At 36.2% G+C, this 24107-nt stretch overlaps 1 protein-coding gene across 1 annotated transcript in view; it reads left to right on the plus strand.

The window, feature by feature from the left end:
• ASB4 (ankyrin repeat and SOCS box containing 4) overlaps positions 1-16829 on the plus strand; it is a 227253-nt gene extending 210424 nt beyond the window's left edge. Inside the window, exons 5-6 of the mRNA XM_021102414.1 lie at positions 8435-8516; positions 15389-16829. Of these exons, the coding sequence (XP_020958073.1) occupies positions 8435-8475 (41 nt within the window). The 3' untranslated portion in view covers positions 8476-8516; positions 15389-16829. The remainder of the gene's footprint in view (positions 1-8434; positions 8517-15388) is intronic.

Below are 24107 nucleotides of genomic sequence, written 5' to 3' on the forward strand. Positions count from 1 at the left end.
ATCCCTTGTCAGTCACATCATTGCAAACTTGAACTTTAATTTTGATGTCAAGTCCCAGGGCTTGCTTAATCAGAGGAGTCAAATTGGATCTCTCTCCATATTAAGTTGAAATTCCAAAGGACTGGGTCATTGATATAAGGATAATAAGAGGCAAACTCATGTACCAAGACAACCCACAGTAATCCCAGGTGTCTGATGTGGTGACAGCCACCAGAGGGGAATAAAATCGTTCCCTTAGAAGTTATGTTTACAAACTGGTCTTTATGTTAATTTGCAGTCTACCTTTTTATCATTTAAGTAATTCAAAAATGCCAAGCCAGAAATTTAGTTTTATTTTAATCTAAATTGGTTTTAGACTAGTAATGCCTCTAGGCACCTGATGAAATGTAAATGAAAATGCTATCTGAAAGAAAGTACCTTCATTCAAGGCCTCCAAAATTCTCCACAAATAATGTTTCAAGGACAATATGCAGCTCACAGTCTGAAATCACAAAGCATATAAGAAAACAAAGGTTCACTTTGGGGTACATTTTATGGATTTCAACTGATAAATAATGACATGTATCTACCATTATAGAATCATTTAGGGTAGTTTCACTGGCCTAAAAATCCTCTATGTTATATCTGTTCCTTCCTCCCTCCCTGCTCACCCCTGGTAACCACAGATCCTTTTGCTGTCCTCATAGTTTTTTCTTTTTCAGAATGTCATATAGTTAGAATCACACAGTACACAGCCTTTGCAGACTGGCTTCTTTCACCTCGTAATATGCATTTAAGTTTCTTCCATATCTTTTCCCAGCATAAAATTCATTTCTTTTTAATGCTGACTAATATTCCATTGTCTGAATGCATCAGCATGCATTTACTCATTCACCTAGTGAAGGACATCTTGGTTGCTTCTAAGTCTTGGCCATTATGAATATAATTCATTTTGCTAAGTACCAAGGAGCATGATGCTAGATCATATAGTAAGAGTATGTGTAGTTTTATAGGAAACTGACAAACTATCTTACACGTGTCTGACAATTTTTGCCAGCAATAAGTGAGAGTTTCTATTGTTCCACATCTTAGCCAGCATTTTGGTCTTTTTGTGTTTCAGATTTTGGCCATTCTAAGAGATGTATAGTAGAATCTCTTTGTGGTTTTAATTTGCAATTCTCTTATGACATATGCTGTGGAGCATCTTTTTATATGTTTATTTGCTATCTCTGTATTTTCTTTGGTAAGATTTCTGTTCAGGTTTTTTGCCCATTTTTAAAAATTTATTTTTATTTTATTTTATATAGCGGTTTTTATTTTTTTCCATTACAGCTGGTTTACAGTGTTCTGTCAGTTTTCTACTGTACAGCATGGTAACCCAGTTACACATACATGTATACATTCTTTTTTCTCACATTATCATGCTCCATCATAAGTGACTAGACATAGTTTCCAGTGCTACACAGCAGGATCTCATTGCTAATCCATTACAAAGGCAATAGTCTGCATCTGTTAACCCCAAGCACCCCATTCATCCCACTCCTTCCCCTTCCCCCTTGGCAACCACAAGTCTATTCTCCAAGTCCATGGTTTTCTTTTCTGTGGAAAGGTTCATTTGTGCCCTATATTAGATTCCAGATTTAAGCGATATCATATGGTATTTGTCTTTCTCTTTCTGGCTTACTGCACTTAGTATGAGAGTCTCTAGTTCCATCCATGTTGCTGCAAATGGCATGTTTGTTTTGTTAGTGCTGAGTTTTAAGAGTTTTTTATATACTTTGGATAGCAGTCTTTCATCAGATATGTGTTTTGCAAAAATTTTCTCCCAGTCTTTGGATTGCTTTTTCATTTTCTTGAGTGTCTTTTTCAGAGAAGAAATTTTAAATTTTAATAAAGTCCATCTTATCAATTCTTTCTTTCATAGATTGTACCTTTGGTTTTGTATCTAAAAGGATGTCACCATACCCAGGGTCATCTAGGTTTTCTTTTATGCTATTTTCTCGGAGTTTCTAACATACCTTTTATTGGAGTCCAATGGGATAGGAAAGAGAACAGACCAGAGGCAATTGTTGGGGGGAAAGAGGAATGGCTAAGAGTTTTTCAAAATAGAAGGTGGGGGAAAAGTACCAGAGGAACAGAATGACTGACTATGCATCCACTATAAATCACATCCTTGCAAGAATTAGGGTTGGAAAATGGGGAGTTAAATTCTAGGGATAGTTTTTCTCTTTTCATATTGCTTATTGAGAATAAAAGAGTCTTAATAGCTGGTCTGAGATCCATTCACTATCTTCGAGGGCATTGAGAGAAACTACACTGAGGGAAAGTAAAAGATAGGTTAATCCAGTCCAATCTCTTTGTCAGCTGGAGCTCTAGATAAACAGACTAATAATATTTGCTAAAAGAAAGTATTTTTATCATAGAATGCCTTAGCATGATGTCCTTGCTAAGGATTACTTAGTAAATAAACCCAGAATCTATAGATCTATGATGTGTGGTTCCCTGAAGAACCTCACATAAGTTATACACACTCTGGAGTACAAAATAAAGATATTTCATAACTTAAGCATTCATCCTGCTATGTAAGGTAAATGTGCAAAAGCTTATCAGAACCTTCACCTATTATTCTGGGTCAGAGAAGACATCGATGTGGGGTAAAAGGACTCATGGAGTCACCTTTGATGTCCTAGACTTCTCTCTGCTTTGTCCAGCCTCATAACTGCCTGTATCCCAAAAGTATTCTTAAAGCTTGTTATTGCATAAGCACTCTTCAAGTGAGTCTGATCTGACAACTAGATCTTTGTATTAGCCCAATCATAAAACAATAAAAGGACTTTTAATATTAAATGCATGGCGCCGTAGAATGCTTTATTCTGTTGAACCCTGTGAAGAGAGTAAGGTGAAATGAAATAGGCAGCAAATTATTAACCCTTAGAAATTATTTATTCTAGGATCTGTGAATATCTGTGTTAACTCTGCTATAAAATCAGTGTACACTATGTGACAACTTAAGAAAATAACCCTAGAAAAAAGATTGTAAGAACATATGTCAAAATATTACTTGTAGTTATCTGTGGGTGGTGCCATATGGGGTAATACTCACTTCTCCCCTTTATTTTATTTATCTTCCCAAAATATTTTGTAATTGCAGGCATATTTCCTGTTATAAATCATGAAAGATAAACTTTACAAACTATAATCAATCTTGTATAATGCAAATTTATTGAATCTATGTTTAAAAAAGATACCCAGCAAAAAGACTGAACAGAAATACACCATATGTTACCTAAGATTTTCTTGAAATTGTTGGGATTTGAATGATTTGTTCATATTTTTCAGTGTTTCTAGAATTTCTGTAATGTTGGTGAAAACAGCTAATTTTTGATGCGAGTGTGCATTATGAAAGAGTTGAACAGATTTCTGCCCCCTTTAAATCCAATTATTCCTATAAAATAAGAGTTAATATTTAATAGAAAAGGTTCAAAGCTTATAGATATAAGCGTTAAGAATGAATGACCTCAAAGCCAATAGTGTCCTTTTGTTCCTATCAGATTTTCTAAAAATGTTTTTGATAAAATAATTCTACATATACTTATTTAATCTTATCAATACATATTTTATTTTGGCTGTTTGCAGTTATGAATAAATTAGTGTAAGAATTAAAAAACATGTCTTCTTCATCACCATCTTAACAACTAACTTTTTATACACTTTCTTTAATCACTGTTGTCACTGTTGAAGAAATGTGACATTTATGGTTTCCATGTAAAAATACAAGGCAGTGTCTCCTCTCTTTCTTCTTCCAGCATGCTCTAGCACTAGAGAAACTTCCTGAGAATAGTTAGTCCTATACTTACTTTTGTTTTCTTGCATAGCAGTTTCAGGGAAATGGCCTGGGAATAACCTAAAATATTCAGTCTAGTACAGAGCCAAGGGCGTAGACTCAAACACATGGAATCATATAGCTTTGCTCAGTTCTTTGGATACAGACTAACCTGAGCTGATATCTGCTTAAAAAGACAAAGTACATAAATCCATCACTATTCTTTCATTCATTTATTCAGTCTGTACAAGACCAGCACAGTCCCTAATATTACTGAATCCTACATTTTAGTGAAAGATGGAAACTAGATGAAGGTAATCAAAAGGTACAAACTTCCACTTATAAGTAAGTACAGCATAATAAAGATAATTAATACAGCTGTATATTATATATGAAAGTTGTTAAGAGAGTAAATTCTAAGAGTTATCCTCACAGGGAAATTGTTTCTCTATTTCTTTAATATTGTATCTAAATGAGATGATGGATGTTCACTAAGCCTGCTGTGGTCCTCATTTCATGATGTACCTAAGTCAGATCATTATGTTGTACGCCTTAAACCTATACACTGCTGCATGTCAGTTATATCTCAATAAGACTAGAAAAAATAAAAAGAAGAAAATAGTAAAAAGAAATAATCACAAAATTAAAAATACATTTATAACCTGTGATAATGAATACAAAGGGTCTTCTGGAAAAACAGTACAGGAGAACATGATGCAGGCTGGAGTGTCAAGAAAGTCTTGTTTGGAAATAGCAGTTAACTGAGGCTGGCAGTATGAGTAGGAGCAGAGAATGTTTAACTCAGTGGAAGAAGATGGGAGAAAGCCCTGAGGAAGGAAACCGGTGGAGTGTGGGAGGAACCGTGGAAGGCCAGAGTAGTTGAACCAAGTAAGTGAAGGATCCTGGAATGGAGGAGAGTCCAAGTGTCCAGGAACTCATAGATATTGGAATTTTTATTCAAGAACAATGGAAATTCATTCAAGGATGTTGGTCAGGGGAATAAGCTTCCTGGAGAAATAAATAAAAATTAATACCCTCCTCAAAGTAGCCTCATGTAAGGGTTGAAACGCTAGTTTCCATCTCTTTGAGGACATAACTGTATGTGGTCTGTACTTTTGTGGAATCAAGTACTTTTTATAATATAGTGGTTAAGACTTCAGGCTTTGAAATCAGACTGTCCTATATCTGCCACTTCCTATATGTATGACTCTAGGTGAGCTTCTAAATATGTACAATGGGAATAATAATTTGTTGTTGTGAGAACTAAATGAATAATGCATATGAAAGGTGAACGTGGTGTCTGGTACATTATAAGTGATCAAAAGTAATAGCTATTATTTTCTGACTCACTGCCATAGGAAGAGAGTAAAATCATCGCACAGTTGGACCTTTATGCTCCTTACATAAGCTAATGCTGGATGCGTTTTTAGTGAGCTAAATTGTACTCAGTGTTTTCAGGGTAATGAGCCAAATACATTAACTGTTCTGAAAACAGATGAAGCCTGACTATTTTGACTAAATATAGAGATAATTAGAGTCTAGACTCTATCTGTTGATAGGGCTTAGGAAAGCATAATGAGAATCATCATGCCATAATAGAATAATACACAAGGCTAAAACAAATCAGAAATTTCACAACATTGATGAAAAGCAACTAATTTTACTGATGTCAGAAATACGTTATTAGCTGAGTCTTCTTACCATCTTATGATGTTTGTTTCATGTTGTAACAGCTTCCTAATAGTGTAATCAATTATGTCTTTCTGTTTTGCTACTGAAGGCTTTTCTTTTCTCTACACATAGTTTAGTAAAATTATCATGTGCCAGATAAAACCCCTTTTCTGTAGTTTTATAATATGCATTAGAAGCACTCATTCTTTGATGTAGTTGAGTATACAGATGAAAGGTCCTTACAGGTACTCTTTATTCAAAGCCAGAGGACTATTTTCTTTGTTTTCTTCTTCCTTTTTTTTTTTTTTTTTTTTTTTGTCTTTTTAGGGCTGCACCACCTGCAGCATATGGAGGGTTCCTAGGCTAGGGGTCGAATCAGAGCTACAGCCACTGGCCCGTGCCACAGCCACAGCAGCTGGGGATCTGAGCTGCATCTACAACCTGAGCCACAGCTCACGGCAATGCTGGATCCTTAACCCACCGAGCAAGGCCAGGGATCAAACCTGCGTCCTCATGGATACTAGTCAGATTTGTTTCCGCTGAGCCATGACAGGAACTCCCAAATAACTATTTTCTATAGGATAGGTATTGACTATTTTGCTTGCCATCAAGCTCTGACTTACAAATTTGCATATCGTTAGTGCAGTAATTCATGCTACCAGGAAAGTTCCAATGTTATTGGGTAATTCACATATAAATAAATATACAATGTCAATTTGTTGCATTAAGAGGAGAGAAGAACAGGCCATAAAATATTGGGTTCTGCCAAGGCTCAGAGATGTAAATGTTATAATTGCAGTGCTCCTGCTCGTCCCAAGCAGTGGTAGGAGGGAGTGATAGGACTTAACCAATGCTAAGACTGTCTTCATTTTATACTTTAGTTTTAGAACCGTGGTGCAGTCCAGGGTCTGGAACATCAAACCAAACTGTGGAGCGAACCAAATTGAATCAGGTGAACTGCATTAACTAGGCTTGCAAACTGATTATTGTACAGAGTAAGGTGCAGACATGCAAATATCACTGATTACTACCAGTCTGTGGTTAATTTCTCATCAGTCTTTGGTAAAATGAGAAAGAGAAAGTAAAAAAAAAAAAAAAAAAAAAAAAAAATGGCGTTCCCATTGTGGCACAGTGGAAACGAATCCAACTAGGAACCATGAGGTTGTGGGTTCAACCCCTGGCGTTGCTCAGTGGGTTGAAGATCTGGCGTTGCTCTGAGCTGCTGGCGTACCCCTAGCCTGGGAACCTCCATATGCCATGGGTGCAGCCCTAAAAAGACCAAAAAAAAAGAGACAGAGAGAGAGAGACAATGTAGTGAGTTTTTCTTAAGCAAAATTCTTTATACTGAATTTGTGTCCTTCTGCTCTTTGTTACATAGATAGCATAATGGTGGTAGGAGATGATTTTTTTAAATTAATGGTCCTTACTTGAAAAGATTAAAAGTTAAGATTACATCAACCTGAAAAATATTTAAACATTGATTTATTGGTTTATTTAACCTGTGAAATTTAAAACTCTAGGCTCCACTGGTATTGAGAACAAGCAGCAGTGATTGTTGGGAAGATAGGAAGTCAAACAGGCCATTGGGCCAAAGTCTGGAAACCCCCCCCCAATCAAATTGTTAAGATATGTATGTACATTGGAAGCACTAAAGGTTGGAACCTGGAGGCTCTGGTTCAGTTCAAGCCTACAGGCTCAGGCTAGGACAACTTGCAAAACATTTAATCAACAACACAGCACTATCTTATCAAAACAGCTTCTGGCTCTAGTTGCTTGGGTAGGATTCTGGGACTGCTGTCCCAGGAGAAAATCTTTATCGTGGAGAGTGAACTATGGGTTGGAAGGTGTGAGGGAACTAAAATAGGACTAAGTGGCCAGAGTACTTTGGACTCAAACGGCAGTTGCTTTGTTACCAACTAGTATAGAAGTCCCTATATTTTAGCAACTGGTATGGCCTTATAGTTGGCTGAATATCATCCCTAGGTATTTAGAATCAAGATAAATTCCATAAAAACCAGCAGAGAGAATGCCTGGGGGCTTTCATAAGCTGGCACTAATATTTTGCCTCAGCTCCATTCCGAGATAGTTCTGTGAATTAATATTTAATGTTGAGCCTTACCAGTTTCCAAAGGGGAGATGTGGCTTCAGTTTGAACTAATTCCTGTTCTAGAGGTTACCATGGAAGTCAGTTTAATTCCATGATATTAACCTAATTCTTTGAAGAATTAACCTAACCATGGATCTAAACCCAGACAGACTCTGCCTTTGTAAATTATGAAGGCCAACTCACTCTCCCCATTCTCCTTCCTCTCCAGGTACAAATCATACTAGGTTTGACCTCATAGTTAATAACAGTCTTTTCAATGAATCCTGTTTTTATTTCCAGATAGAAAAAGGCAGGCACAGGAGAATATGGTCTGTCCCAGAGCCATTGGGGAATAGCAAGACCATAAAGAGATGGCCAGTATTTATCCCGCCTCCACCCAAGGTTGTTTGTATATGTAACTCCTTCTCACTTTTCTCAGAACTGTTCGCCCTGCAGAATTCCTGTTTGAATTCAGCCACTATAATTATTCAACTCATGTCCTGAGAAAAATGCCCTTCTCTGCACCAATGGGATAACATCCTAGAAATTGTACTTATAATCTTTAAAAAGGGAGTCAATAATGCTTAATTTACAATCAAATCTCAAATGGTCTTTTATTGTTCTGTGGTTGCTGGGTTGGAAACATTCATGGTCTCTTCAGGAATTATAATGTAGTTATAATACACTTTAATATCCTCAGATAAAATGTGTAATATCAATGCATTATAATTAAAATGCATTATTAGAGAATCTCTATTTGCTCTTGCTATATTTAACATTTTTAATTTGCAACATATTGCTATCTCTAATTGCTTTTTCTCAGAATTACTGTATGAGATGAATGAAAATTATACTTGTGTACTTGTTTTTAATAGGAAAGGAATGGAAAATCAGAAGACTTGTTTGGGTCACATAAAGAAAGAAGCTGAGTGAGAAATTTCTGGTTCTGGCAATAAGGTAACACTTGGAAAAGTGAAAAATCCTAGGCATGTTTGATAGTTGATTCAAAGAAGCAAATGAAATCCTTAGATTCCAGAAATGTAGTGGAAACAGAAGACTAGAGCACCAAGCTGCTGTTGTGAGCTGATGCTGCAGCAGGGTGTAGGGTGAGTGAGGGCCTTGCTCTTGGTAAACTAGAGGTCTGGCTTTAATATCCACAAGAGAACAGCAAACAAAGGGTTGGGCCTGTTACAGGTTGTATGTTTCTGTCAAATTCGTAGGTTGAAGCCCTGACCCCCAATATGATGGTATTTTGGAGATGGGGTATTTGGCGGTGTTTATGGTTAGATGAGGTAATGAGGGTAGGTCCTTGATTTGACCATATTAGTGCCTTTTTAAGAAGAGACATCGGAGAGCTAGTTTGCTCACTTTCCCTCTTTCTCTTTCTCTCTCTCTCCTCCCCTCTGCCATATGAGGACACAGCAAGAAAGTAGCCATCTGTAAGCCAGGAAGGGAGCTTTCACCAGAAACTCATCATGCTGCCACCCTGATCTTGTATTTCTAGTCTCCCCAGCTGTGAAAAAATAAATTTCTATTGTTTAAGCCCCTCAGTCTATGGCAGCCTGAGTAGACTAATGCAGGGCTCAAATGAAAAAGTTGAAACTACTTCCCACATTAAGCTGATACCCTAAAAAGACTGCACCATCAGTGAAAGGGTGAACTAAGAAATATATTTGTTCCCTAGCAATGGGAGACAAATAGATGCCTTTATTTATGTTTCTGCCTGGGTTCTGGGAAGAGAAATCAAAACAAAAGTGTTATCTCTTGATAATTTAATACCACAGACTTGTGCCTCAAATAGATTTTCAGGTTTGAATTTAGCCTACCCATGTAGCTTAAACCCTTACTCCAGGTTGAGAAATTAATATAAAATTGGCCCTAGGCCAAAAATACCTCCAAGTTCCTGCCCCAAATTAAACACTCTAAAGAAATGCTCCCATGATACAGGCCATAAGGCATTTTCATAGGAAAAAGTAGTCATACTAAAGAAGAGAGCCCATGCTTTAAAAAAAAAAAAAAGAAAAGCCACACAAGGAAGACATTCACTATGAGTAAGAGTGAGCAAAAGCAGGAGAATTATCACCCCAAAACTTGTAATAATAGAATAAGTCTGAAATAGGATATAAATTATGTTTGAAATAATTAAGACATAAAAGAATTGAAACTCTAAGTAGTAACAAGGAAATATGAAAAAAATATTAAGTACATTAGGTAAAAGAATAAGAAAGAAAATATACTAGATAATTTTGTTTAACACTGATGAATGAACAGTAGATTAGACATTTGAAGAACTGGTGAACTGGAAACTCTGAGGATATCAGAATGCAGTACTGGCAAAGTTATGAGATGGAAAAGGAAACAGATTAAGATTTAAGAAACATGGTAGGTAGAATTAGAAGGTCCCCATATCCCTATTTGGAGTTCCAGAATGATAGAATAGGCAAAAGTGAGAAGAAACACTCTTGAAAGGCTGTGAGAGTTTTCTGGAAACAATGAAATACATTAATCCATAGAATCAAGAAACACATTATTTCCAAAAACCGTAAATAAAAAAGAAATCTACACCTAAATACGTCACAATGAAGCTGTAGAAACTAAAATCTTAAAAGCAACAACAAACAAAAGACACTTCACCAACAAAGGCACAATAATTAGACCAAAAAACAAAGAAACATCAATAGCAAAGATAAAAATCAGAAAACAGTGGAATAATACATTCAAAGTGCTGTAAGAAAGTAACTGTCAACTTAAGTTTGTATAATCAGCTAAATTGTTATTTGTGAATCTGTTCAAGCAAAGAACTGGAAACTTTTATCAAAGACCTTTGCTAAAAAGAACTATTAAATGATATATTTCATAAAGAAATTGAATTCATGCAGAAGGAGTAGGATAAAAGAAACAGTGATGAGGAGTTCCCGTCGTGGTGCAGCGGTAAGAATCCGACTAGGAACCATGAAGTTGCGGGTTCCGTCCCTGCCCTTGCTCCGTGTGTTGACGATCCGGCGTTGCCGTGAGCTGTGGTGTAGGTTGCAGACGCGGCTCGGATCCTGTGTTGCTGTGGCTCTGGCGTAGGCCAGCGGCTACAGCTCCAATTCGACCCCTAGCCTGGGAACCTCCGTATGCCACGGAAGCGGCCCTAGAAAAAGGCAAAAAGACAAAAAAAAAAAAAAAAAAGAAAAAGAAAAAAAAAAAGAAACAGTGATGAGCAATCACCTTATAATCAGGTTGATATATCTAAGCATCAGCAGTGACAATAGTGATATAAAAACAAAATGAAACAAATATTGGAAAACTATAGAATGAAAAAAAAAAACACCAAGTTCGAAGTTTATGCATTCTAAGACCCTTTTAATTTTCAGGAGAGAGTAAATATTGACCGAGCTTAGATATTGTAAAGAATTCATGTTAACAGTTGAAAGATACCACTAATGGAAGAGAAACAGAATGTTTCTCTCTTTAAACTAGAGACAGGGATGGATAAAGAAAACCATCAATTAAGTAGAATCCTGCAAAGGAGAAGAAACAAAAAAGTATGCTAAATAGAATGCATGTGGTAGAAGAAATCAGTCCATATATATCCATAGTCATAATAAATGTAAATAAATTGAATTCACCAGTTAAAAGAGAATGGATTTTGTTTAAAAATCAGCTCCACTGCTTATAAGAGATACATCTAAAATATGACATTAAAAAGCTGAAATTAAGAGGATAGAAAAGTCATTCTAGGAAAATGCTACTTAAAAAAGGAAGCTGGTGTCACTGTAACATATATGACAATAGTTTTATGTAAAATTTAAAATGTATAAGTTAGGAAAAAAGCGTACTATATAGTGATAAGGAATGAAATTACCGAGAAAATTAAAAATTCTAAATTTAAAAATGATAACCCTAAATAGTAAAATTAATTGACAAAATTACAACCAAAAATTGACAAATCCATAATCATGTTTAAGACTTGAATATAGTTCTCTTTGTAATTCATGAATCAAGCAACTGAAAAAATTGTAGATTTAGAACATGTTTCAAGGAATTTAACAAGTTTGATATCATATACTTATATGCAATCCTATGGCCAACAGTTAAAGAACATATATTCTTTTAAAATACGTATCTATCATTTACAAAAACTGACCACATAATGGCTTCAAAACAAGTTTTAACAAGCACCAGTGAATCTATATTTCTACATTCATGCAGGTATTTTTAAATCCCAATGTGATAAAATGAAAAATGAGTAGCCAAAAGAGAATCATTTTTCTCTGCTTAGAAATTTTAGAATATACTCTTAAATAATTTATGGGTCAATAAAGAGACTATCATATCAAAACTTGTGGGTTGGGGTTAACACAGTATTTAAAACATTAATTACATGTATTGAAAATTAATTACCAGTCTGTATAATCTTAAAAAGTAGGGAAATAGCATTTATAAGTCAGCAGGCAATACTGGAAAGATGAACTTTCCATGCTTTATAAGTCTATGATAGTGACTTAACCCTAACTTGACAACTAAAAGCATTTTACCATACTGACACTGCTCAATGGTTAAAACACTCAAGCTAGACTGCCTTCAAATTATTTGACTTCCGTGGGCCTCAGTTTTCCCATTTGTATAACAGGAATCATAAAACACAGGATGCTCTTATCATTCTGCTATCAACCAGAATTTTATAGGAGAATTAAATGTCAAAATATGAAAATAGTGATTAATGAGTTGGTCTCTTTAATTGACCTCCTGCTCAAGCACCTTTACTCTACCTGTCAATGTTTGCCTTAGTCAGACTCTCATTGAGTGTCCACAACTTCTGCACTTCCAGATAATGGTAATGACCATTAGGAATTATAATGCCAGTGACTATAAAATGAAAATGCAAATAATACAAATGATGCAGGATGTGATGAAGTCAATAAAAGTGGAGGACTTGGAGTTCCTGTCCTGGCTCAACAGAAACAAATCTGACTAGGAACCATGAGGTTGCGGGTTGGATCCCTGGCCTCACTCAGTAGGTTAAGGATCTGGTGTTGCCACAAGCTGTGGTGTAGGTCCCAGGTGCGGCTTGGATCTGGTGTTGCTGTAACTCTGGCATAGGCCAGCAGCTACAGCTCCAGTTTGACCCCTAGCTGGGAACCTCCATATGCCTCTGTGTGGCCCTAAAAAGAAAAAAAAAAAAAAAGGCAGCTCTAGAAATGTCAGCTCTGGACAGAAAAAGCAATTTGCATTACACACAAAGCCATAGACAAATAAATATTTGGCAGAAATGGACATGTTAACACTTCATGAAACAAAAAATTTAATTGGAACAATGATATAGGTTTTTCAAAGCAGAATAATTTTGGTATCAAAGTTCTAAGGAGATTCATGAATAACAAATAAATTTGCAAAATTAACCTTTTCATGATCATGTTGAAAATTTAAGTGTAAAATAAAGGATATTGTATTATGCAATCATGTAATTTTCACGTAAATATATGCCTCTCCCCAAAAAAAACCCTACTTGAATAATTCTTTCTTAGTTTTAAGAATTAGTGTAAACTTGCAATTGTAATATATGTGTTTTTGATGAAACATAAACTGTCATAATGTTAATCATTTTTAAAGATAATATCCTAAATATTTCCCCCTATAATTTACCATAAAATCATGCATGCCATTACACTGAGATCTTTTAATTTGTTTTTTCCCAAATCAGTTATCTTTGATAGGAAGGACCTCATGAGCCTACCTAGGGGGTTATTGCAGACCTTAATTGAAATGATTTATGTAATTACAACATGCCTGGTCCAAGCATTCAGTAAACATGAGAAGTTAACTATCCTGGGCTAAACCACCTAAAACTTTAAAAGACCTCCCTGCAAACTCTCACCGTACTTTCCCAACGTCGTTGCCCAGTATTGTCCTCCATAAATTCTGGATCTTGTCCAAACTAAACTCTCTTCTGTCTTCCACACATCTCCAGCACAGTCCACCTCATGTTCTTTCTTTGCCTTAAATATATTTTCCTAAAATCTACACGTCTAGATTCATTAAGGTTCAACTTAAACACAACTTTTTGAAAAAGTTCTTTTCTAGCACTCCAATTGGAAAAAAAAGTCCCTTCTTCCCTTGTATTATGTATTCTCATAATAAAATGTATAACTCTGGGATGGCACTTATCACATTTTCTCAAAAAGGGTTATTTCTGTCTTGATTCCCTTACTAGATTGTATTCTCTATTAAGAGCAGGTCAGGTTTGTGTTATTTTATTATTCTCATAGCACCTTGTACTTTGATTGACACATTATATCCATTCATCTACCCATTCATCCACAAACACTTATGCAACACCAAAAATAGTCAGTTTTTAATTACTGTGTATTCATGGAGCTAATGAATTCAAGATAGAGCAGTTTATTAAGTGAGCATAATAGGAAATTTTCTTTTGGCTTGCCTGCAAGATCTCATGCCAATCTTTCCTAAACCACAAGAACATGCAGGAGCCTGGATGTGTGTCATTCCAGAGATGTGCTTGAGGGAGTAGCATGTGTTATTCATTACATCACATATAACCTTTTCAAGTTTACAATCAATCTTGCTTGGAAACCTGGTGTCATTTTAAAAGTACAGCAATGTGCTGGAAGGAGAGACAATCTGAGCTGGGTACAGCCTGTGAATCCAAATACCCTATTTAAAGGTTCAAACATGAAGAAGGAGGATGTACTAAACACATCATTTTCCTTCCAAGTGATTGAAAAGGGATGGTACATTGAAGCTTTGTTGGGTTTCGATGCATTGATTTTCTCACCACCTATTTTTCTCAGGTTTGTCAGGTACTTAAAAGTCTATTTCACATTGCCTGCAGACTCCTTTTCCCGTGTTTCTGAAAACTATTTGTGATTAAATCACCCACATTGTCTTCCAAGCTCTAATGATTCTCTTCATGCTAAACCTGACTTTTTCTCCACTTTTTCTCCTTCTCACATCTTTATTTTCTAATGTACTGCTTCCTTTTGCTACCCTCATCAATTTTTCAGTGTTTTTAGTCTCTGAACACTCTCATTTTGTTCAACTATTTGTTTATTCATTTAGCATACAGTTACTGGGCTCTTTCCAGTGCTGAAGAATGCTCAGGTCCAAGACAGGGTCCCTAGGCTTAGGGAGATTGTAGTCTAAAGTGGTGGTGGGAGACAGGGGAATGCACTTTCTCATGACATAATGAACAAGCACAAGATACCATCACACATGGAATCATGAAGGCATCTCTATCAAAGTGCTGAAGAAGTACATTAATTACAGAGTAAAACTGATAGCTAAGGATTCTTGGAAGAATTGGTATTAAACTGGAATTCTAAGTCAACAGTAGGTGAAAAGAGAAATTCCCGGTATACCAACTAGAATAGCAAAGGCAGCAGGATGTTAATTGCAAAGAGGCCTGATGGAGGACGTTATTTCTCAGTGCTGTATATTGATCATCTGGATCAGAATCATCTAGAATATTTTAAAAATCACAGTATATAGACATCACCTTTAAACCTATTGACCTAGAGTCTCTGAAAGTAGTAAAATTTGTCTTTAACAGGCATCTCAGGTTATGTATGGGCAGGGAAATTTTGGAAAGCATTATATAGAGTAAGGGAGCTGTTATCTCTATACTATACTATTTAGCTGGGCACTTGGCTGCCTAGAGTAAAGATTATATTTCCCAGCTTCCCTTGATGTTCCGTATATCTGTGTCTTTCGGTTCTAACTGGGGGGATGGGATGCTAATGGAAATGATATGTCTACCTTTGGATAAATGTTCTAAAAAGGAAAGGGTAAACCTCTCTTATTTTTTATTGCCTTCTTGCTGGTAGAATGTGAATGAAATGGCTCAAACACTGGCAGCTGACTTGGACCCTGAGATAATTCGGAAATGGAAACACATGACATGGGAACAAGAGAGAAGACTGAAGAATTGAAGCAATAGAATGTCATTCCAGACGGAACTATCCCCAATGTCTTGGACTAGAATAAGGAATATACCTCTGCTTTATTCAAGCCAATACTATTGAGGCTTATAGCATCAGAGTCCTAACTAATATTCTACAGCAATCTGCCAATCCTCCTCCACCCCTGATGGTATTCCAGATAGCAGTGACTTTTTATGCTACTCCTAAAGGCATACCTCACTGTTGACCATTCCTTTTCTTTCAAATACTCTGTCTTTTGGACTTTCATGACACCATATCTTCTGGATTTTTATCCAGACTATCCTCTGCCTCTACTTTCTTCTTAAATCGGAGTTCTCAGCCATAGCAATATATTACAATTGCCTGGGAAGCTTTGAAAAAATGTTGGGGCTTAGGCCAAAGATTCTAATTTAATTGGTATGGTGTGGGATCATGGCGTCACTCTTCTTTACAAGCTCCCCAGTGACTCTAGCATGTAGCCGTGGTTCACAGCCACTACCTTCAGTACTGCTAGGCTGAAGGCCATTGTAGACTCTGGACTCTTATTTTCTTCTTTGCACATTCACCTAAACCAGCCTCCTTTGCTTCTAGCTTCAGTAAGCATCTACATGCTGATGACTTTCAAAATGTTATCTCCTGGATCTCTCTCTTGAGCTTAGGCCCTTATAGGTAATAGCCAGTTGGACAACTCCAATAAGTATGCCATTGACAACTCATGACCATCATATGCAACTTTTAAAATTATTTCTTTACTCTCCCTGAAATATTCTTGTTCCTATTCTTATGTTTAATATATATGTAAATAGTTACAGGAGTTAGAAAATTCATTTTTCTATTCCCTGTTCCCCTCATTCTCTCAGTGACTCTCTATGACAAATTGTTACACTTAGATTCTACATTTTACTGTCTCTCATATTTATTCACCTCTCTCCATCTGCACTGCCATTTCTTGGTTGAAGCTACCATTGTTTCTTACTGGTTTCTCTGCAGAGTCTTACTCCCTTATAGTCTCTCCCTGCCCAACAGATGGAATGAACTTTTTAAAACACACACCCAGTCATGACATGTCTTTGCTCAGAGGCTTTGAGGTGTTTCCCCTTCGCTTTGGGATAAAAGCTAAATGCCTTTGCCCAGACCACCAGATTTTTCATGATATTCCCCTGCCTTGCATCTCCAGATGCATAGTTCATTATTCTTTTCCACCTTTATGCTACTGTACAGGTATAGGGACTTGTTAGCAGTTTCCCAAATTCATATTCTTCTCTGCACCTTCCCCTAGCTATATTAAAATGTTCTGATTTCTTTTTTTCTTAATTTTATTGGAGTAGAGTTGACTTACAATGTTATTTTATTTTTTAATTTTTTCTCTTTAAGAAATCCCTTTAATTTCTTTTTTTAATTTTTTTTCTTATAAGAAATTTTATTTTTTAATTGTTATTTCCCCAGTAAAATTTTTTCACTCTACTTTTTTGTTTGTTTATATTGATTTAATTTTTTTAATTTTTTAAAACATTTTTATTATTTCCCAAATACAATTTTTTTTTCTACTCTATAGCATGGTGACCCAGTTACACATACATGTATACATTCCTTTTTCGCACATTATCATGCTCCATCATAAGTGACTAGTTCCCAGTACTACATAGCAGGATCTCATTGCTAATCCATCCAAAGGCAATAGTTTGTATCTGTTAACCCCAAGCTCCCAATCCATCCCACTCCCTCCCCCTCGCAGCCACAAGTCTATTCTCCAAGTCCATGATTCTCTATTCCAGACAGAAGTGATATCGTATGATATTTGTCTTTCTCTTTCTGACTTACTTCCCTATGAGAGTCTCTAGTTCCATCCATGCTGCTGCAAATGGCATTATTTTGTTCTTTTTATGGCTGAGTAGTGTTCCATTGTGTATATATACTGCATCTTCCTAATTCAGTCATCTGTCAATGGACATTTGGGTGGTTTCCATGTCTTGGCTATTGTGAATAGTGCTGCAGTGAACATGCAGCTGCATGTGTCTTTTTCAAAGAAAGTTTTATCCAGATATATGCCCAAGAATGGGGTTGCTGTTTTAGTTTCAGGTGTACAGCAAAGTGAATCAGTTATATATATATAAATATATTTTTTCCCATATAGGTTATTACAGAATATTAAGTAGATTTCCCTGTGCTATATGGCAGTTCTTTCTAGTTATCTGTTCTATACATAGTAGTGTGTATATGCCAATCCCAATCCCCTAGTTTATCCCTCACTGTCCATAAGGTTTCTCCTTTAGTAACCATAAGTTTGATTTCAAATTCTGTGAGTTTGTTTCTATTTTATAAATGAGTTCTTTCATATCATTTTCTTTTATATATATATGATTTTTATTTTTTTCCATTATAGCTTGTTTACAATGATCTGTCAATTTTCTACTGTGTAGCATGGTGACCCAGTTACACATACATGTATACATTCTTTTTCATGTCATTTTCATTAGATTTCACATATAAGTGATATCATATGATATTTGTCTTTGACTTACTTTGCTTAATATGATAATTTATGGGTCCATCCATGTTGCTGCAAATGGCATTATTTCCCTCTTTTTTATGGCTGAGTAGTATTCCATTGTATATAGGTACCACATCTTCTTTATCTATTCCTCTGTCGATGGACATTTAAGTTGCTTCCATGACTTGGCTGTTGTAAAAAGTACTCCTGCTTTCTTAGTTACTTCCTAAATTCCCTCAGTGCAGAGAACATTGTCTTGATTACCACTTGTACATATATGCTTTTACACAATGTCTGGGATATAGTTAACTCTACCTTCTATAGTCCAAATCCATGGTGCTTACATTGTGGTGGACTCAACTGATATTTACAGAATGAAAAGAGATTCTTAATCATTTTATATATGGGCTCAGAGAGATTTGATCATTTACCAAGCATCACAGAAAAAAAAATGTAACTAAAGCTATGTTTGATTCAGGTTTGCTGGCTCCAAATCTCATATTTTCACCTTATTAACATGTATAACTTCTACACAAAAATATATTGTGGGAGTTTCCTGGTGGCCCAGTGGGTTAAGGATCATATATTGTCACTGCTGTGGCTCAGGTTGCTACTATGGTGTGGGTTTGACCCGTGGCCCTGGAACATCTATATTCTGTGGGTTCAGGCAAAAAAAAAAGCAAACAATTTATTTTAAAAATGCTTTGTGAAGAGACTCTAATAAATATGCCATTTAAAGCAAAATCCTCTAATACTTTGAAATAATTTCTAGATTATCATGGATTTTCATTTTTTTCTAATTAGTGACCACAAACTGGCTTATAAAATAGCAATTTGAGGTTGTATTCATCTAAAAGCAAAATAGTTGGTCAATTAAACCAATTCAGTAAAAGAGAAATAAACAACTAAATTTCTTGGAAGGACACCAGTTTCCTTTTCAAAGATTTAGTTTGGTGTCAGTGTGGGCATAGTCTTACACTCCAGTATGTTTTTCCTTCTTTCCATTTGGATTTGGAATTTGAAAGTGTGGTTTTCTTGTGCTTTGCTTCCTCAAATTATGTAAAAGATTAGGTCGCAAGAACAGGCAGCTACAGGAGCCTGGTAAATAAAACAAACAAATGGAGATGGTTCTGTGTAATGAATAGAACAGCAAATGATAATAAATAGTGTGGTGGTATTGAAAAGAAGTGCAAGACTGTCGGGGTGGAAGGAAGAAATGAGTGCAGAAATGATTGACCAAAAAGAATGAAAGAAAGACCACATTCTGGGAAAGAGAACAGAAGAAATAGAAGAATTTCAGGGGACTCTACCTCTGCTGGGTTCAGGATAAGGAGAAAACCTTATCTTGCATGGCAAGGTGACTAGAACAACCATCTGGAACTAGAGTCTGGGGCTGAGTATATTCACTCTGTGTGGGATTTCCTCTACAGATTGAGGGGAAGCAAAGAAATGGGTAGAAAAATCCATTCCTAAGAGGAATAAGTCACATAAGCTCATTCTCAGACTTCCATGCAAACCATTTGCCCCAAAGTCACACAATTGGGGGTGACCATCTACATTTGAGGGAATGACCTCTCAGACCAAGAAGGGTCCCCTTAGTATTAGGGCTGAATCCAGATGCTTCCCAGAGATCTGCTTTATCCAGAGGACCTCAGAAATCTGAAAGGTGAGATGAAGTCTCTACATGGCCTTATAAAAAGTACATCACCGTTTTTTTTTCTTTAGCTGCATTGTGTTTGGCTTTTTGATGCTTTCTTAAATCTAAAAAAAAGTTGTTCACTCTTACTCAAAACAAGAGAAACGAATTAAAATGGAAAGAGGTGCCATTTTTCACCTATCAGATTAAAAATATCCAACAGTAACACATGATGTTGGACATGCTATGAGGAAGAGAGCATCCCCATACATTACTGATGAAATGTATGGTAGTTGTAATGTTCACAAAGGGCAATGTGGGACTATTTGTTAAGATTAAAAATGTGCAAGGAATACAAACAACTTATACAACTCAACAGCAAAAATGCCAACAACCCAATGGAAAAATGGGCAAAAGACCTGAATAGACATTTCTTCAAGGAAGATATACAGATGGCCAACAAACACATGAAAAAATGCTCAACATCACTGATTATTAGAGAAATGCAAATCAAAACTACCACGAGATACCACCTCACACTAGTCAGAATGGCCATCATTAATAAGTCCACAAATAACAAATGCTGGAGGGGGTGTGGAGAAAAGGGAACCCTCCTGCACTGTTGGTGGGAATGTAAGCTGGTACAGCCACTATGGAGAACAGTATGGAGGTACCTTAGAAATCCGCAGCAATCCCACTCTCGGGCATATATCTGGACAAAACATTCATTAAAAAAGACATATGCACCCGCATGTTCATTGCAGCACTATTCACAATACCCAAGACATGGAAACAACTCAGATGTCCATCAACAGACAACTGGATTAGGAGGAAGTGGTATATATACACAATGGAATACTAGTCAGCCATTAAAAAAAATAATGACATAATGCCATTTGCAGCAGCATGGATGGAACTAGAGACTCTCATCCTGAGTGAAATAAGTCAGAAAGAGAAAGACAAATACCATATGATATCACTTATAACTGGAATCTAATATATGGCACAAATGAACCTTTCCAGAGAAAAGAAAATCATGGACTTGGAGAATAAACTTGTGGTTGCCAAAGCAGAGGCGGAGGGAGTGGGATGGAATATCACACTCTTGCCTTTGGAATGGATTAACAATGAGATCCTGCTGTGTAGCACTGGAAACTATGTCTAGTCACTTATGATGGAGCATGATAATGTGCAAAAAAAGAATATTTACATGTATGTATAACTGGGTCATCATGCTATTCAGTAAAAAATTGAGGAGTTCCCGTCATCGTGGTGCAGTGGTTAACGAATCTGACTAGGAACCATGAGGTTGCGGGTTCGATCCCTGCCCTTGCTCAGTGGGTTAACGATCCAGTGTTGCCGTGAGCTGTGGTGTAGGTTGCAGACGCAGCTCAGATCCTGCGTTGCTGTGGCTTTGGCATAGGCTCCAATTAGACCCCTAGCCTGGGAACCTCCATATGCCGCGGGAGCAGCCCAAGAAATGGCAAAAAGACCAAAAAGAAAAAAAAAGGAAATTGACAACACTGTAAACCAGCTATAGTGGGGAAAAAAAATCGTTATACAAACTAAAAAAAAAAAGTAAAGAAAATGTGAAAAAAATGTGTAGGGAGTTCTCTTGTAGCTCAGTGGATTAAAGATCTGGTGTCACAGCCATGGCTGTGGTTACAGCTGTGGCACAGGTTCAGTCCCTAGCCCAGGAACTGCTGCTTGCTGAGGGCATGACCAAAGAAAAAAAACAAAATTGTGAACTTATGCCCCCAAAAATCCACTTCTAGAAATTTATTCTACAACTGTATTTACATGTCTGAAAAACATCATATGTATGAAGATACTCATTACAGTATTGTGTGTAACAATAAGAGATACAAATTGACCTCTTGAAAAATATGAATAAACCCATTAAGAGGTTAAATGAAGTATGGTACATCCATATGGTGGAGTACTATAAACATGATTTTTAAAATTCAAGTATTTGTATTTTGACATGTTATAGTTCTAAGATATGTTGTTTTGCCAATCAATTTTATGCTATCACTTGTATAAAAAAGGAAGAATATCTGGAAAGATATACAAGAAACTAATGAGTCATTAGATATTTGAGAAGCAGGGAATGGGAATTTAGTAGATGGGTAACAAGGTTAGAAGGGAGAATTTCTTTTTTACTGAATATCCTTTTATTCTTTTTGTTTTGGAGTCATATATTACTTATCCAAAAATTCAATAACTTCATTTTAAAGAAAATAATTGCATCATAACTAATTCATCAGAACAAGAATATGTGTGGAGATTCTGGCACTAAACTGTTGATGCCATATAATGACTTATCAGGCTTCTTCCACCTTCTAGAATTTCTGGTTGTTTACAGTTCTGAAAGATCAGAGCTGCAGTGCTCAAAAGAAACAGTCCTTGATTATGGTGGCCCCTACAGGACAAGTGGAGAATTTTTTGTTACTTTATTCCCACTTTAAAGGTAGAAGAGTTTAGAATATATGGATTAGGACTGTGACCAATGGTTTCCCTTTGCTGTAGTTAGAAATAAAAGTTTTGCTGCTAATTACTGATGTAAGCACTGTAGACAAAGCCATTTCATAGGGAGCAGACTGAGAGGGCAGTGCGCTGAAGAGGGAAATGTACCTGGATTCTGACACTCTCCCTGTCACTCATAGCAAAAGTCCTTACCCTCTTCAAGCCATAGTTTCCTCACTTGTAAAATGTAAATATTACCATCCTTATAAATCTGTTGCTTTTTATTTTTTATTTTTCATTTATTTATTTTATTTTGCTAGTTAGGGCTGCACCTATGGCATATGGAAATTCCCAGGCTAGGGATCAAATTGGAGATACAGCTGCCAGCCTACACCACCATCACAGCAACATGTGATCCGAGTCACGTCTGCAGCCTACACCACAGCTCACAGCAATGCCGGATCCCTGACCCACTGAACAAGGCCAGGGATCAAACCCTCATCCTCATGGATACTAGTCGGGTGCATTTTTAATGCACCACAAAGGGAACTCCCTTGTGTTGCTTTTTAAAGCTTACAGCTATTATAGGATAGTGATGTCCAAGCCCTAAAACAACCTCAGCACTCGCAAACTCACTCCAGTGGAACTGAGCACAGTCTAACAAAGACCACCTCAAACAAAGAAGAACTTTCTAGAGAAAAGAACTTGGAGCTAAACTTGAAGCTGTAAGGTTATAAGTCTGAAACTACCAGGGGTCACCACATGAAAGAAGCCTGTTTAAGATGGAGAGAAGTTAGGGCAGAGAGCGAGAGAGATCTTGGAATCTAAGAATATCCATGTTCGTTTATATGAATAACAAATTTCTTTTACTTCAGTGACTATGATTTCTAAACCTCACAAGTGAAAAAAATCTTGATTAAATGCACTGGGTCTTCAGTAAATAAAAAGATCCTTAATCCCACTTAAAATATGGGAAATACAACCACAAAGACATATCATTTTTTACCTATCAGATTTGCAAAGGTCTGATATCTTGGTAACTCACTTTAAATGACCAATTTATGGAGAATAGGAATTGTCCTACTTCGTTGGTGAGTGTTATAGTGATATGGTCCATGTGGTAGCTAATTTGGGAATGTTTATAAAAATTACAAATGCATTTACTTTTTAGCTTGCACTTCTGTAATTTATTCTACAGGTATACTTGTACATATAAAATGAAGGAATATTTATTCATTGTAGCATCAGTGTAATAGGAAAACATCAATGTAAATATCCAGCAATAGGATCTGGATAAATAAAAAATATGGTACAGCCATACAGTGGAATATATCAAGCTGTAAAAAAAGAATGAAGGATTTCTTTGGGGGTTAATATGAATATATATCTTCAACATATGTTAAGAGAAAAATTTTAAGTGCACATATTTGTGTAATATATCTGTATAAATGGGGAGAAAGGAAAGATCTTTTCATATTTGCTTGAACATGTATGAATGTCTCAGGAAAGATAGAAAAAATAACAAGAGGAATAGTTATCTATGGGGAAGGGGCAGTATAAAACAGGATTTAGGGCAGGATATATTGGGAGGAAGATTTTTTTATTGTATACCTTTTATTTTACTGTATTTAAATTTTTTGGAACTACATAGACTCTTCACAAATATTTTCAAATGCAGATTTTTTTTAGAAAGATACAACAACAGCTTAACAGAGTTCCAGAATTCTAAATTATATGTGAGATGCCAACGCAAAATGTCAGTCGCATAAACTGAAAGAGAAGGTTTTCTTCCATCTTCTAGAATTTCAGCTTTAAAGAAATCGGTGCTAATGGCAGAAAAGAGATAGCCCTGGTAATGGTGGCACCTACAGGACACATCCAGAATGTTTCATTTGTTTTTCTTTTTTTCATTCTGAGAGTCAGTGGTTGAGCATGGGTTGTGCTGGTAATTGATTTTCCATTGCAGTTCCTGAACAAAAGCATTTTGCTAATCCTTGTATACTTATTGTCAGATACACCTGTATACAAAT

Source organism: Sus scrofa, chromosome 9, assembly GCF_000003025.6.
Source record: "Sus scrofa isolate TJ Tabasco breed Duroc chromosome 9, Sscrofa11.1, whole genome shotgun sequence".
NCBI lineage: Eukaryota > Metazoa > Chordata > Mammalia > Artiodactyla > Suidae > Sus > Sus scrofa.